Source organism: Zosterops lateralis, assembly GCF_965231275.1.
Source record: "Zosterops lateralis genome assembly, chromosome: 4".
NCBI lineage: Eukaryota > Metazoa > Chordata > Aves > Passeriformes > Zosteropidae > Zosterops > Zosterops lateralis.
Genome location: NC_139765.1, coordinates 36712917 through 36730661, shown reverse-complemented (window position 1 = coordinate 36730661; position 17745 = coordinate 36712917). Strand labels below are relative to the sequence as shown.

Below are 17745 nucleotides of genomic sequence, written 5' to 3'. Positions count from 1 at the left end.
TACAAAAGAGATTCCAAGGAGCAGGAAAGTATCCTAAGAAGCCTGCCATACTGTAACTGTAGAGGAAAACATCAGCCACTGTAAATATTAGTGTTCTTTTCTTCATGAAACCTCAAATAAAAACTCTCAAATTCTGAGATGCACTACAGACAAAGTATATCAGTTTTTCTGCTATCTGAGCAGCACAGTGGCTTATTACCACAAATACCATTGACAACACTGTTCAGAAAACAAAAGAACCATTTTAACACTCTGCTCATACTAAACAAATATTGTACCTTTCTACATATCCTGCAGATGTTCCTACTAGACCATCAAGTCTTTCCTGAAGGGCTGCAAGAATCTGTGGATTTTGCATCATCTGCACAGTCAACTGCCGAGCTAAATTAAAAAAGAAAATTATGTAAGCACAAAGTGCATCTTTTGGACCAATCTTGAAAGAAAGAATTGTGCATAAAAAAGGGGAAAATTAGACAAGCAAGAATTACAGATGCAGAAGAACTGTTTAAAACTCTGTCAAGTTTCTCTGCTACCAAAACACGTTTCTGATTTATAAAATCCAATTTCCTTCCAGGATTCTTACAGTATAATTTCCCCTCTGATTCTCACCTATAATAGCTGGGAAATCACCAAAAATACACATTATTCATCTCTAGGTTCTCATAGGACACCTAAATACTTAGCATTTAATTACTGTATGCCATTTAATTAATTCAGCTAATGAATGTGTTCCCCTACATTTTGCAATCCAGTTTTGAAAACACTTCTTCCAATAGATTAGCAAAGCATAACATCTTGAGCAAAGTGTTCTACTTTATTGTTATTATTTTGTTCAAGCAAACACATAACATGGAGAGATTATTAGTTATTTCTGTTTTGGCTAATTGCTCTTTCGATTCCATCTGTGCCCCCATACTTTAAATATAAAGCATAAGTAAGACTGTTCAGCACTGACAAAACAAGTATTTTGATATGTGCTTATGTATTTTGTTGAGGGGGAATAAAAAAGATTTTATTAATCTTAAGAGTGGAAACACTAAGTATGATTTGTTCTGTTCACTGTCAACTCAACAGCAAATTACTAAACAACTAATCAAAAAGAGATACAAATACATATACATGCACATTAATTTCTTATACCCAAAGCTTTATATTTGTGAAGTTTTTAACTGCTTGCAGTTTTGAAATAATCCAGTCACATATCCACAATAATCCTGTCTTTTCCGATTACACAGGTGGCAAGCACTGCCTGAACCTGGCATTAACCATGACTAAAATGAGTAACTACAGACAACTAATAAAAATCACACAATTTGAAAAAAAAAAAAAGTTTTTGCTTCAGAACTTACATACAATTGTACATCTGAAATTGTTTTACCATTTCCTATTATTTCTTGAAGTAAAATATTTTAACACACTAACTAGACAGGACATATACTTAGAGGTTTAGAAACTCTTGGTTTCAACAATACCTTTGCTGTTGCCATCTTCACCGGTTTCTTCTTCTTCTACCTCTTCAACATCTTCCATATCCTGCTGATCAAGTTCAGACTGTTCTTTGCTATTAGAAATATTCAATAACAGCATCAAAAAGTTAATTTTATAAAAAACTACGAAGAGTTTAGCTCAAACTAGAGATTATGTGAGTAGAAACAAACTGTTGCATCTTTTGATCTATGACAAGCAAGTCTTAATAGCCAAACAAAGCCAAATTTGTCTTCATAGCCCTTTCACATTTGACAATCGCGGAACTGTCTAAAGAATTAGCAACTTTCCAGAATTACAAAGTTTCCTTTTGTAAAAAGAATTCCTTCATCTCCTGTTCTTATCAACCAGTCAAAGCCTCCTTCTGGTCCATGTATCTTCCTTAAGATGCGCAGTCCTTGAGAATTGTGGGTAGGATCACCTAAACTATACTTCAAATGCCACAAAATAAGAACACTCGAAGTATAGAAAAAACCTGTAGTGAAATAATAGGAATGGGCAATACTATCTGTTTTTTCCCTCCAGAATTCCAACATAGGAACTTGACTCACACCTTCTTCCACTTTTGTATTTACTTACAATTAAGATGACAAACCCATTTATCATGAGCAACATAAGCTTTTCTTCCACATGCTATAAACCTCAGGTCTTGTCACAGTGCTCAAGGTCAGTATCTAGACTCTGCCTATCCAGTATCTGGAGAGCCCAGCCATGTCAAGTACAGCACAGGACACGCTCAGAGCCCCAGTAACATACACATTTTACTTACTTGTCTATGTCTGCCATTCTGCTAGATTTCAAACACTAGAGGGAAAAAAAACAAACACATAAGAACAGCAGCACTAGATTTCAGTTACAAACTCTATGATCATATGCCATATACTAAAAGAAACACAAACCATGTCAGCTTTATGAAATGTGATAGTTACATATTACAGTCTGAAGAGTGGTACATCTCCCTTGCACATTTTGAGCTCTCAGTCTAAAACATACAGAAATATTGAAAAATTTTGTTGATTTAGAACCTCTACATCTACTCACAGAAACTGAAGTACCAAGAACCAGAAAAACGCCATGTTGAGTTTTGGATCTTAGGACTGTACTAATATCACTGACTGAAAATGAGTTCCAAACATAAAATTGGAACATAACCTGAGAAAAACTGAAGCAAAAAGGGTGCTGGTAACTGCTTACTCATTTCCAGCATGTGATTGTAGACAGAGCATACTTACAGCTAAATCAATTCAAGAATGAAGATGCCTTTTGTGGCTTTACTTTTTTCAACTTTACAAAACCAGCCCAAATACTTCCTCAGAATACCCACAAAATTACAGCATTTTACAACTGATGCCAGGTGCCAGGCTATTTAACGTGAATAACTCCCATGTCCTGAATTATCATAAATTTCTTAAATATCTCGGTATAATCACACAAATATCCCATACACAGTAACTAGAAACATTTAATATTGAGATTACTGCAAATCTTGCGTATCATGAAGAACTTATGTTCTCCAACATTACAAAACGAGTAACATTTTCTACCTGCAAAACAGTACTTAGGAGTCTAGTCTCCAAAAAGATGTTTCAGGTAACTTGAAGTCTAAGATAATACCATGCACAAGAGAACACTGTCCCATTACTACCATCTGCCACTAATTCAGGAGGCTCCAACTACCAGGAATAACTGGCTGGCCCAGAAAGCAAGGAAACCAATGCTTTAGAGTCTGCATTTTACCTGCTGTCCTGTAAGCTAAACAAATTCAAACAAATTCCTTCAGGAATTTCAACTCCTTACAATGCATTCAAATGGGAATTTCAGCAAAGTGTTGGATGAATGTGTTCCAGAAGAAGTGAAAACTGTATTTGATCTATCCAAAGTGTAACACAAAACCACAGTCCCAGTAAGATCAGGACATTAACATCCAATATGAAGAAACATGTTAGAATCTAAACTTCAGAATTAAATTCCTACATTTTATGTAAATGTAAACAAAATATTTTTTCTGGTGTCATAACTACTTCCCAACAATTACAAGGAAAGAAAGGACGTGATATCCTCATTTAGGACAATTTCATACTGCCAAATAAAGCTCTGGAATGTAATGAAAAAGATTCAATTCCCAAATATGCAGCAAAACTAGAGAACCAAGTACTTGTACATCTATTTCAGAAAAATAAATACAGTGTTTGCTAATAAATAGAATGGCAGCCTAACAGAAACCAAAGAACATCTAACAATTCGGTAAGAAGAATTACAGCAATATTCTTGGCTTTTTTTTCAGATCATGTTTGCTTGTCTTGTAATTTCAATTTTACACGTGTAACAATTCCCTATAACAATTCCAAAGACTCTCCTTTGACTATCATTCTCAAAGAGAGCATGGACTGAAGACCTACAGAAACTGAAAGCATACTAAAGTTACAACTCTCACAGGTCCCTGTTTTACTTGAGCAATGCAACAACCAGCATTATTTTTTGAGGTACACAACATTGTGTCCATGAAAAATATACAACCTTTTCTTTACACGCTTCCTCTTTACTTGCTTTTAATGCAGGACCATTTCAAGGAGACTGATAGTATTGCTGTGCAAAAGAACACATAAGATGCACAGCTCATCTACCTTTCATACATTTTTCTGCAAATGAGATACAGTGATGCTCCTTGCAGAGACCAGCATTTCCTTTCTCTGTTCTCCCTATCAAAAAATCTTCAATTTCCATAAAACAAAAGGTAGCTCTTTCAACAAAGGTGTGACCAGAGGTAGCACAACCCCTGTGATCTCTCCAAGTCATTGGGCTAGATGAAATAGCAACTGAAACACCTTAGAGGTTTTCTGACACCAGCTTCCAGTTCATTTAAACATTTTTTTCCTAAATGAAGACAAGACTGGCTATGAACAAGTATTGCCTAAAAACTCTAAGAAGCATCCAGCCTATCTCCAACAAGGGCCATTGGCCAATATCTTGGAAAAAAGCAATGACATGGTAAGAATTTCCCCAGAAGTACTTCTAGCTTTCAATTACATTCAGAAAAAACACACTGGCTCAGAAGTGCAGGCATTTGACAATGTCATAACCAATTTTTATTTCAGAAGCTAATCCTCCTTTTCTCCAAAACCACACAGGTAAGCGGATGATATCTATCATGCAAGTTTCTGAGTTGCAATATCCAGCTCAGAGATCAGATCTAAGATTTTTCTACACTAGAGAACTGTGTAGCAGAGGAAATTTCAACAGCAGTCTTGTGTTACTGAATTCTTTACTCGGCCCTTGTTTTCACCTCTGAACAACCACTTGTCAACACAAACTTTCAACCATCCTTTTGCTGTTCACCCTCTTTCCAAGATCCCTTCTGACCTGCTAAAGGCATTCATCTCGTCACAGCATCCTGTGGGACTCCAGCATCTGCCCCTCTCATTGCAATGGGCAGTTATCACCCTCTGCTTTCTGGCTCTTAAACAATCCATGCAAGCACTGTATGTTTTCAAATTATGGCCCAGTTTACTCAAAGACTTTGAATAACATTCTTCAAAGATTTTTTTGAAATTAAAATAGACTGTATCAAGCAGCTGTCAACTTCCAAGCCTCCCTCTAGTGTCTCTCTCATCCAATTTTTCCTATTCTCCTTACAGCAGTCTTTTTCATGTCCCATCCTTTAATCTTCCCACCACTTTTTACACAACTCAGTATCAGAGTGTACACAGTTGGAAGAGTTCTGCAAACTGAGGATATACTAATGTCTGTCATGACAATTATCTGCCAGCTCTAGACAACTGTTCTTGAGTAAGGAGACTACAAGGCACTGCCAAGAAAACTATGCTGGCAGACATTTAGGCTAATCTGTGCAACCCACTAGCATGGAAGAGATGTAGCTGCATCACATTTTGTTTACTGTCATTTACTTAAACAACCATAAGCTTCTCTGCAAACACAGCTCTACTGGCTAAAAAAACCAAACGAACAGAAACAAAAACACTGCAGAAAAGCACCAAGAAATGCATTCCTTAAGAGCAAACAACCTCCACTGTCTCTGGGCAATGCCCAGTTCAAGGTCCTGGTCTAGTCTTCAGAGTTTCAAATACACTATATACCACCATCAGTAACATCACAATACATCACTGCAGTATTTATTTTGCAGCTTCTCCCAAACACTAAATATTAAAATATAGAACTCGTATCACTCTACTTTCCCTAAGACACAGCTGTCCCTCCCAGTTCATTCATAGGTGCATTTAGGTCCATAAATAGCAGCTGTACCTTGGCATGTGAGCAACAAAACCACTAGCATCACTCCCTGAAATAACGCCAGTGAGATACCAGTTCACCAGCTGTCAATGCAGGATTCTAACAAACCTGGATACACCTGATGTAATACTTCAAGCCTCATGTCCAGGTGATTGTTTTGGACTAAGACACTGTTTGCAATCTAGGCCTCCTGACTGCATGAAGAGGCTTATGAGCACAACTACAGAGCAGTCAATGCCCCTGTGTAAAGCCAGCATGCAAAAAACCTTACTAGGAAAGTATTTTATTTCCCTGGTACTTGAACAGCTACAGCCACTAACTGTTTGAATGCAGTAGACTGCATTATGGCCAAATACAGAGGTGCCCACGGGCTTCACTTACAATGTTTTGCTGCTCATTGTAAAAATATGCAGAAGAAAAGCAACAGTTATCTCTTCAGGGCTTGAAAGAATGTGTAGGAAGCTTGTGCTACAAAAAGAAAGCAAAAGTACAGAAAAGCAACCTACAGTGCAAGTGTCCTAAAGGTCCAAATTTAAAACCTCTTTCATACAGGTACCTTAAGTCTGTCTGCCATCACAAGAAAGCATGTTCTTTATCAAAATGGAAAGGTTAGAAGACTCCATCCAGCACTAGTTTACCACTAGTTTTGAATGCATCCTGCAGAATTACTGAAAATTAGCAAACGCCCCCTAAAATTTAACTTACCAAAAATGTTGTGACAATTTGCTATTTTCATTAGGCTTAAAAGACATTTGATCTTGTTAAATTGTCTTTTTTTTTCAAGAAATGGAGTTTGATACATGCAGAATGTTCATGTGTTCATCCTCAAGCTGGTCATTAGTGAGCTTTCAGTTTTCAAGGATTATGTTTCTTTACTAAGTAATTTTGTGAAGTGATAAGTTAAGATAGAAATACAAACTCTAAGTGTTCAGCACTTCCTAATCTTCTCCTTATCCACACAGAAACTAATGTGAATTTGCAAAGGCACTATCCATGTTACAGCTAGGGTGCAGGCTTTGGTGAGAAGCCTTTTCTTTTCCAGCTCAGCTTTAGTGTCCCAAGTAAGCAGACCACGATTAGATTACCCGGACATCCGCTCGCCCTCAGGAAGACAGGTCACAACGAGGTGAACTACAAGTCTGCTGAAGCAGCAAGACATTCCTGAGACAGCTCCTCCAGCAAAATAACAGCAGTTTTGCACAAGCCCCAAGGCTGGCAGGCTGACAACACATCTCAGCTGTTCAGCATCTCTGAGCATGCCATGCCACAAACAGTATCCATACCTTCCCCTCCAGGAAACACCTCTTCCCCTTCTCTAGACAAAATGTTCACACAATTACCTTGGAACAGCAATTACAAGAAAATGTTCAAGGTGTTTAAAAGTCACAAATGGGCTTTTTGAGGCTATCAGACTCCAACCACAGCCAAGCCTTTTTAAGTCACATTTTTAAAAGAAACTATTCTTTTGCCCAAACTGATTTCCTCAGGAGTCAGGAATTGAGGGCACTACAAATACAAGAACAGCATATCAGCCTCCTCCTGTCCTTGGCAAGCCTTAGGCAACTGAAAGCAATACATTAACAGAAAATACCTAAAACAAACAAGCCCTATGTGGGATTCAGGAGCTGCAACATAAGGTAACAAACTAAGAGGTGGACTAAGTCAGATGTCAGTGAAGAAAAGAGGTCCAGCTGGAGGACAGCTAGTTGTAGTAAAAAAATCACCAAGATGAAGTTTGGTAAACTATTTGCAATGTGTGCAGAAACCAAAGGTGCCAAATAAATTTCATCATACCAGCCAATTTAAACTCTCACTAAAGACTGGGAAACTCAAGGGCAATATATTTGCTAGAAGGTACTTCTAACTGATGATTTTGCCTACAATTCCAGGACAACTTGTAAGATTCTCCTAACACAATCATTATTAAATACAGAAAACAAAAATTAAAATAGTGTAGAGATTCATTAGAAAACACTCTGACTGCAGATGTTCAAAATAACTGTCTGGTGTAGTTTGCTCAAAACCTCTAACAGAGGTATGTAACTTTAAAGAGCTCAGACGCTCTGCATAGTGATCTTTTCCAACTTAAACAGTTCTGTGAGAACTGAGTGAACTGTTTAAAAAGTGCACAGGACATGGTAATAGAGTTTCACACTTCAAATGTCTTGGTACTACAACCCAAAAAATGCACTCATTCCTAAACTGTTAGTAGAAGCAATGGTAGCAAGTCACTGGGTAGGAAAATTGTTATAAGTTCTCATACAGTTCAGTAGTAATTAGAAGAACATTTAGCTCTTCTTTAAAAAGAAGCAATTGAATAATGCATTGGGTTAAAAATGTCATTTTAAAAGGGAATAAAGAAGAAGACCAAGCGCTTCCTTTGTATTTTGAGATCAGATTCATGTATCCATTACCACTAGCATAAAAACTGGTCATGAAACAAGGGGATATTGTATCTATAATTATCCTGAGGGGAGGCCTCATCACTCCCTACCACAACCCAAAAGGAGACTGTAGCTGGATGGGGACTGGTCTCTTCTCCTAGGTTAACAAGGTTAACAAGGAGGAGAGGAAATGGCCTCAAGTTATGCCAGGACATGTTTAGATTGGATATTAAGAAAACTTTCTTCACTGAAAAGTTTGTCAGGCATTGAAACAAGTAGCCTAGGGAAGTGCTGCAATCACCACCCCTGGAAGCGCTAAAAAATGTGTTGATGCGGTGCTTGGGGACACAGTTCAGCAGCGACACAGCAGCGCTGGGTTAACAGCTGGGCACAGTCTTAGAGAGGCCTTTTTCAACCTAAACAATTCTATGTTTCTATGAGTAAGACAACAGATCAATACGTTAAACAGACTATATCATTCATCTTACAGAAAAAATATGTCTTCTTACCAAAGCTGAAGGTCCAAAATAAATTTAAAAAAAAGTCAATCTCAATCAAATGAGCAGAGTAGTGCAGCACTAGAACATCAGGATATCACATCTGCATGATGAAAGACGTTATCAGCCACTGAATTCCCCAGAGACAATTTCTTTATTAGTGCCTCAGAGTTATTCTGTTAACCAAAGACTTCTGTTAATGTAGGCACAAAATTTGACAAAATTAATTTTAACTTTCAAATTTACAATAGATAATTAAAACTGTCTGCCCAAATACAAACACAGAAAACAGGAGTATGATATAATAAAGAACACAATACTAATATAAAAGCTATTAAGTTCTGCATAAAGAGACTAAGGAGCTAATGGTCAGTGGAAGCAAGGAATCCAGGTGCCTCAATACAGTAACAAAAAGGTGATGCTGGACCCTTGCAGTAACTCAAATCCCTTGGTTTGACACAATTTACAGCAGCAGCACCAGCCCATCCACCATGTGCAAAGGACATGCACAGTTAACAGCAGAAATGCCAACTGGCATGGCAATATATGGGAATCTTTAGCAGAAGCTGAAGCAAGGTGTCCTGACAAAGCAGAAAATGGTAAGAAATTCAGAAAAGAAGGAACAGTTCATGAAACACTCAGAACTTCTAGCTACACATGTGCATAAATATCCAAGATGGGAAGCACTCATATCACCACATGAGAGATACAGTCCTTTCATAAAGGAACACCCAGTTTCTCTTCTGAATGATCTTCAAGTCAGAAAAAGCAAACCCTGCTGGAAAAAGCTTATTGTAGTTTTTCCTTTAGCTATGCATAACCCCAAACCCTCGTCCTTCCATCAATGTCTAAATGACAGCAAAGTTAAAAATGTTCAAAGCATTTCTTTGTACAGTGTTAGACCTTCAGTTACACGGGTAACAGCAGGGTCAAGAGACAGAGGCTGTCACAGGCAAGTACCTTTCAGAACAACTCATGAAAAGGGTTAGACAAGTTTGAAGTTACTCTGAAAGTGTACAGCCACATCTCGCTTATAGTAATACAGCAAAATTCAGAATCTGGCTGTAGAGAACACATAACACTAAAACCTGAAAATGCTGAACCAAGTAACACAACACAATTGAAACTGCTCTCTCCCCTTCAAGTGGTATTTTTTTGCACTCCCTAATAACTCCTGAGGTAAAGGCATCAACTGAAACCATTTGCCAATGCAACTATTTCACTAGTGCTCACAGGCCTCTGCACAATACACGTATACATGTTACAGCATGAAAACATTTTCCACATTTCAACTTAGAAGTGCTCTACACTTGTACGAGAATGCCAGTTGATGGGAAAAAGTCAAATTCTGCAAAACAAAACAGAGGGATAATATATATAAGTAATATTAATCAGCTATTAGTAACTGCTGAGGATTAAAAAAAAAAATGTTTAAAGGATCCTTTAAAAAAGGATGTTTTAATTCACATGGAAACCCATTCTAAGCTTTCCCCAAAATAATTTTTCAACCACAAAATGAAGATTCAATCAACAAATACTGAACTCCTCTCTTTGTAGTATTTTTACTGCATTTTAGATAGTGCCTGTTTACTCTTTCAGCAGAAAAGAGCCTCCATGCCAAGAAGGAAATGGACTACAAAAATCCAAATTAAAATCAGGACTAAATTATATCTACATGCTTGTCTATGCTACTGACTTGAGCTCCCTGATCATGTTCTAAAAATAAGGTAATTTGCACGCAATGTTGCCTTTGTTCTGAGTGCCAAGATTCTGTAGAAGAAAACCTAACAATTTCTACTTAGAACAATCTTTCATTATTAGAAAAGTAACAAGTTTAAATTCAAACCTGGTAAAAATTAACAAGGATCTTCATTTTTTTCTAAAACAAACTACTCAATATAGCTTTTTATGGTTTTACTTTTCAGCATGGATGAAAATGGGAAAAACAGCAGCCATCCTAGAGGGCTGAAATCAAAGTCTTCATGTATAAAGAAATTCTTGAAATTTCCTAAGACAGTATTTCTCAATACAGTTCATGTTGGTACAGATATTCAGTAAGTAATTTAAAAAATTGTGTTTTAGAAAGTTCTTCAGGTAGCAGGATGCACTCTAACAGCTTAAAAAACCAAAACTTTTGCATGCCACAACATCAAACAATGGGAAAGAGCATAAATTGGCTGCCTAGATGGCCACATAATCAAACACAACCATATGGGCAATTAGGTTGCTATCTGCAAAACTTACATGCTGCAGCATTAACGTTTTTATCCAATTAGACTTCAAAAACATTGAAGCATCCTTAAGTGAAAAGAAAGTTAAAAAACACTGAAAAATATGTACAGGTTTCAGAAGTGCACTTTTTGCTAGAACACCTAATGAATGCAATTTTAAATTCATTCACTAACCAAGAAGCCACTGAAATTCCTAAAACGTATCTAGCAACTTCTTTGTTAAGCTTCCATCCAGTATTTTTTCCATGGAAGCCAGGCCACTACCAAACTACCAACTTTAAAACACGCAGTTTTCAACTACCAAGTTAGTGAGCACTAAAAAAAAGAACACAACCACAACTTTAACACATTTTGGAGGCTGTTGGGATGAGATGTTACAACTGGCAGTCAAGACCCAAGAGAAGAATGCCTTTGGTTATGGCTTCAGCCAGTCACTTTCAAATGAATACAGGTGCAGTTTAAAAAGCAATTATAAACATGTAGTAGGGCTATAGAGAACTGGAACCATGGAACCTGAGCACCTTTACAAAGTTATCTTCAGAAATATTCTCTTGTGAATTTCACTTAATCTTGCCTTTGGCACCAATAAGTATGTGATACCTTCAAAACATTGATGATGGTGGTAAAATAATCAAGAGGCTGTGTTATGAAGATTTCACCAGCTCAAACAAAGCAAGCACGTTTCTGATAAAGCCACCTTGCACACACAAAATACAGCACTACAGCATCTCACATAAGCATTCAAAGATGAGTAATTTCCAGAACTGTAGTATCACAAATTAACAACTCCTTAAAAGGGTGATCCAGGTGAGGAAAAATAAATAGTACTGAAATCTAAAGTAACAAATAAAAAGATGCAATTCCAACTACTTTAGACATCAAAAATCTGCTATGTAAAGACATATATAATTACATGCAAGCCACCAAAGACTTCTCAACAAGCAGAAGTGGCAAGATCTGAAATGAATGCACAGTGACTAAAACACACAACACAAAATACGATCATGGTGCACTTTGGTAATGCATCCTTAGTGAAAATACTGCATTCATTGCTCAACACTGAAGAGGAACACTAACTCAGTTAAAGATCCAGCAACACGATTACCTGAACAACAGAAGTTCACATTTTACATTAACAGTACTTAAGAGAAGAGCAACAAGAAATGACAAGTACATTAACAAGAAGTTGAAAAAGAACTGATTCAAACTTGGTTTCAATATGAACAATTTTTTTCATGTACCCTCCCTGTGTTCCTCAACTTGACCTTTCAATGCCTATGAGGTTTTTAACTAGGGCCTGAACTAAACCAAACCCTTCCCTCATGGGCAAATCATCCCGCAAGAAATCTGAAAGAACTGCTTCTCCTTCCTTTAAAACACTGCATGTTAAACAAGACCTAAATAAAGTAGTATTTTGAAATAATCATAGTGTAGATAGTCAGAAAAGATAACAAGCATTCATGTTTCTAATCTGGGCCTCAGAAGTCATGGGGTTTGTCCATTCCAGATTCCAGGCACCCAATTCATCAAATCTCTTAACAAGAATCTCCAACATTTGGCTAATTCTAGTATCTCTCATGTTCTGGGTGAAGGCTTCTTCATTGTTTGTTGTATTGGTGGTGGTAATGTTAGTTTTTTAAAGAATAAATGTAAAATCATCAAGTGAATGCTTCAAAGCTACAGGTACAGCCAAACCCCACAGTTTTTGTATCTAAAATTTGCTGTCACTTTTTGACCATAAAAACCTACCAAGGAGAAATCAGGTTTTTTTGTTCTATAGTCCTCAAAGACCAGGTGAAACAGTTGATGTGCAAACTGTCTATTAATTATGGCAAGATTTAAACTGAGACATCATCACTGCAAGTCATGTCTATGCAGATGTACATTTAACACACAACATCAAATGCATTTGTATTTTCCAGTACTGAAGTCTAAACAGCCTTCCATCTAGGAAGGACATGCAGTTTAACCTTTGACAAGTAGTTAAGACGCATATCATGTCTTCAATTAAGCAGATGATGCAAACTCATTTAGAAGATTAATCTTTTGGGAAAATACAAGTTACTTCACATCTTAAATTATTTCTAATTTTAAGTAATTCTAGAGTAGCAAAAGTAAACTAAACTCTTTTTTTTGTGGGTTTTTGTTTTGTTTTAATGCAACTGAAGCTTTAATCAGCAGTATGTGAAGTCTTCCTGAAAACTTAAGGTCAAAAGTTATGACTAAATACACAAGGCCACATCAGTAATTAGGATTTTTTCCTTCAGTATTAACTTTGCTGATTCAGAAAATAATAGAATCATTTTGTGCAGGAAGCTCTCAAAGCCCTCATATGTTGCTTCTAAATAGCTTAATTTTACAGAAGGTCATCAAATGAATCCCCAAGCAACTTCTGTGAGGCCTTCTGGGCATGTCTGGTTCTCTAGACAAATACATTATGACACCAGACCTGCTCTCCAGATTAACAGTGTTGGATGATGAGGAAATGCACTAACCTCTGAGCTGAGTGAGAATCAGCTAGATTGAATTAGCTTTAATTATAATCACTTTTGAACGCTAAATAGTTCACAAATGAAAACTGACCTATAAACATTAAACCCATCACCACAACCCTTCCTCGGATGAAACACACACTATGAAGTTCCACTCTATTATTTACTGGCCACTTCCCTAAGGAGAAACTCGATGGAATGAAGTTGCCCAGATGAGTTGAGAAGATTCCTCAGCTGCACTAAAATAAAACCAGCATTAAAAAGTCTCATTCCTATCTGCAAAGTTCTGTCTTATGTGTAAATGGCTATTAGTACCTCACAAATACCAAAGCACTCCCAGTTCATGGAAAATCAGAGCTGAAGTTCCACTGAATGTATATACGGATGCGGAAAAACAAACAGGCATTGAAACAACACCTGCATCTCCATTTTCTGTAACCTGTCCAATTCCTGCAGTTTCCTTTAGAATCAGATCCTTAGAGATATGCCATGTTTGCAGCTGTTCCACAAGAACCTGAAGATGAACTGCATTACAACTACATTAGCAAAAAGGTGAAGATACCAGAAACATGTTCATTATACCTGTTGTTCTACTGGAATAAACTGGCTTTCACCAAAGGATTGAACCAAAATTCAGAATAGAATATTCCCCCCCTAAGATTTTTCACAATTGAAATTAATATCCTCAAGCTATTTTAGTCCCTTGAACGAGTAAGATTTCTGCCATGATAACTCGAGCTCTTCGTGTTACATTTGCTTTAACTTTTAGGAGCCTAGTGAATAAACAGGTTTTTATCAAATGTACAGGGTAAATCAAAGTTTCCTCTTAGATACAGAGTTCTGTATTAGAGGACACGGCCTGGAATATCCAGGTCTCACTCAGAGTTGTGAAAACTCTGTTAACAAAGGTTCATAACACCATGCCCACAGCACCTTGGTTTCAGTTTCGCTTGTGCACACATGCTCAAAGCTAAGACAAAAACCACACCACCCTTTCCCAGGGTGCTCATTAAGCAGGTCACTATAACAAGTCCCCCGCCTGCTTACAGGAATAGTTTCTGTGTGAGGCAGGGGCTGGATGATGCACAAGGATGGTGGCAGCATTCCTGTGTATATGTAAACAGAGAGTGCTGCAGCAGATCTGGCACTTTTTGGCACTTCTTGCAACACTGGGCTGGCAGCACAGATGCAGCACGGTACTTCTTCCAACACTCACTTCCTAGACTTGTTAAAGACAGAGAAAGACCAGGAGCTCTGAAAAACACCAGTCTACCACCTGTGCACAGGACCAACATCCTACAATACTCTGTCCTCAGAAACCAACAATATCATAAGCACATGATATCCAAGATTTGTGACAAAGCACAGAAAAAGGGGGGGCAATAAAACTGCTAACATGTATCACTCTCACAGGACTGAGCAGGCCATACACACAAGTTCAGATGTCAGTGGCCTGTTCTAAGCACTTGTATCAACGTTTCAGGTACCCAAAACCGGAGAGGCCTCAACTTTTGTCTGATACAGAAGCATCCAAGCCACTCAAATTTCTATGTATGTACATTTTAAGTGCTGTCCTCCCCTAAGGATTAATATAATTTCTGGATTTACAAGAGACTGGAAACTACTCAGCCTGCTTCAATCAAAGTACAGTGCTTCTCTCAGTCTTTTAAGGGCACCGTTGTAAAATAGGCAAAGCAGGAAGGCTGCTAAAAAGCCACTAACATTTTTGTCAAAAACTACCTTCAGCAGTTCACAGCCTTAGGCCTTAACTAATTTCATGACTGTAATTAAAATTATCAGGCACTATCTCCTGCCTGATTAACATAGGCTCTACCAGCAGATGTTAAAATCCCAAGAGGGGCCAAGCAGAGCAGAGTATTTGTCATACCCTACAGACACCGTGCAGACATTTCTCTTACCTCCACAAATGAGTTAGAACATTAAATTTCAAGCGTATCTCAATAGGGCTTCAAGCATATACCAAAATGCAGTGAGCTTGGAGAGAAATTGTGGAAGGTGCTGCTGTATTTACTACTATACCAGTTGCTTCAAAAAAAGTTAGGTTTTCTTTCTGCAAGCAAATGAGGTAGATTTTTTATTCAATATCGAAAGCCTCATAAGTATTGGCAGTGTAAGGCCCCTAAACATTCAATACGGAACAGAGTACGTTTTATAAGTACATAGATCTAGATGAATGCTGAACTCAAGATAATACTTTCACTGGTAGTTACTAAATCTTCCAGGCAGTTTCTCAGCCTCCCTTGGGGACACCAATTTGGGTGATACCCAAACAGGCGCCCGGAGAAGCGACATGTTGAACTCCCGGCCAGCACTTTACCGAGGCAGGACGCGGGAGCTGCCCGTCCCCTGGCTGAATCTCTGGGTCCCCCTGGCAGCAGCACGGCACAGCACACCGCGCCGCGGCTCCGCACGGAGCGGGAACGAGGCGCGGGAGGCGGCACAAGGCCCGGGCGCTCCCGCTCCGCCATGTGCGCTCACACCGCGCGGGGCCCCGCGCCGGGCCGGCTCCGAGCGCTCCCCGCGCCCTCCCCGCGCCCGGCCGGGCACTCACCCGCTGCTCCCCGCGCCGCTTTCCGGCCCCGCCGCCCTCCCGCTCCCCGGCCGTGCCGAGCGCGGCCCCGCTCGGGCGCCCACGTGTTGCGGGGCCGACCCGCCTCCCCCGGCGCCGGCCACGCCACGGGCCCGGCCTAGCGCGGCCCGGGGCTCCGCGGGGCGCGGCGGAGGGACGCGCGGGGGGCGGTGAGCGGCGCTGCCCACCGCGGGCCCGGGACAGAACGCCGCTGCCGCCCCGCGGGCCGCCCGGGAGGGTGGGGGTACCCGGTGTGGCACGGGCACCGCCGGCCCCCCGCGTCCCGCCGGCCACGGGGCCCCGCTAGGCCGGGCCGGCATCCGCGGCCTCCCCGCCAGGGAGCGGGGGCCCGGCGCCCCCCGCCCGCCCCCCGTGCCCCCCCCGGCCCCAGCCCGGGGCGGCGGCGGCGGCCGCGGCGCGGCGGTACCTGCGCGGCCCGCGGGCGGCGGTGACTCAGGAGCAGCGAGGCGGAGGCGCCGCGCGGCCGGCGGTGAAAGGACCCGCGCTCCCGCCGCTCGCGCTCATATAGAATTAACGTCACCACGTAACCCCCCCCTCCCCCGCCGCCCGCGTCTCTTGGCAACGCGCGCGCGCGCCCTCGCGCCGCCCGCCCGCCCCGGGAGCGCGCGCCGGCCGTTGGCCGAGGGCGGTTGGGCCCGAGCGGCGGCGCGCGCGGGGCCGCCCCCCCGTGTCCCCCCCCGGGCCGTGCCCGCGCGCGCACCGCCCGCCCCGCCCTCGGACACGCGCCCCGCCAGGGCGGCCCCGCCAATCGCGGTGCCCCCAGTGCCCACAATGCCCCGGGGCCGCCTCACGCCCCAGATCGGGAGTGTCCGAGGGCACCTGGGCATAAATAGGCGCTGCTCGGGCTGGTAAACTCCATTCACACGGGCCACAGGTGCCACAAAGCCACGGCCAGTACCGGCTTACCTCGAAACACCAAGCTGAGCCCCGCGGTGTTTCATCAGAGTTTCGACCATTCCTGCCATGGCTGGGGGGAGCGGCCAGAGGCAGCAACAGTTGCAGCCCTCCCTCCCATTCTGGCTCGCCGTACCTGACTGACTGCCCCAGACTTGGTCTGCCGCAAGTGCCTGTCCTGCCTGACCCCGAGCTCCCAACAAAGCCGTTCCTAAAGCACATTCCTCTCTAGGACTTCTCTTCCATGCTCATGGACTTGAGTAATAGCACGGAGCACACTTGGAGAAGACATCTGTGATCTACACCAAAGTTACAGAAATGTAAATATCTTTGAGACTTCCAGCTCCCCTTGGCTGGAATGAGCCAATGATTCCAAATATAATTAGGTGGGATCGCCAGACACATGGTGTGATGGCATAAGAGCTGTTTGCTGAGGATATATTGTAAAATATTTAATGTGTATTCTTTGGAATTTACCAAATTCTTCCATCTACTTGTCTAAGCAATCTGCAGCCTAAATGTATCTATTTAAATAATGGAAATGACAGCAGAAAGCAAAAGAATAAGAAAAAGTGATGTCTCTGCCAAGTATCTGCACCACATTCTATATTAAGAACAAGGAAACCATAAAGGATTCTATTCCGTACGGTGCCACACCAGCTTTGTTCCAGTGTTTGGCAGTAAAACCTCAGCCCCCAAAAGCAGATGTCTTTTTGGCAAATAAACCCCATCTGCGAGACAGAAGTTTATGGAGAGAACTTAAGGATGCCCTCCTATTCCCCAGCACACTGAATTTTTAAAGGTGGGCTTCTTTAGATCATGCAATTTTAAATAGTTTGAAACCACAAAGCTGTAAGGAGGAAAAAGAAGGATCCAGGACAAGGGTTGCACAGTGCAGTCCAA

General features: G+C 40.9%; 1 protein-coding gene across 4 annotated transcripts in view; it reads right to left on the bottom strand.

Moving 5' to 3' along the window:
- Positions 1–16917, bottom strand: part of NAP1L1 (nucleosome assembly protein 1 like 1) — a 32097-nt gene extending 15180 nt beyond the window's left edge. The window contains exons 1-4 of one of the 4 annotated variants that reach the window (XM_083859513.1): positions 16855–16917; positions 2255–2289; positions 1473–1561; positions 279–381 (exon numbers count right to left, since the gene is read on the bottom strand). In XM_083859513.1, coding sequence (XP_083715639.1) covers positions 279–381; positions 1473–1561; positions 2255–2271 — 209 coding nt within the window. In that variant the 5' untranslated portion in view covers positions 2272–2289; positions 16855–16917. Of the gene's footprint in view, positions 1–278; positions 382–1472; positions 1562–2254; positions 2290–15909; positions 15959–16354; positions 16471–16854 lie in introns of those variants that run through there. The other 3 variants (XM_083859515.1, XM_083859512.1, XM_083859514.1) reach the window with 3 other exon arrangements.
- Between the last annotated feature and the right edge of the window lie 828 nt (positions 16918–17745).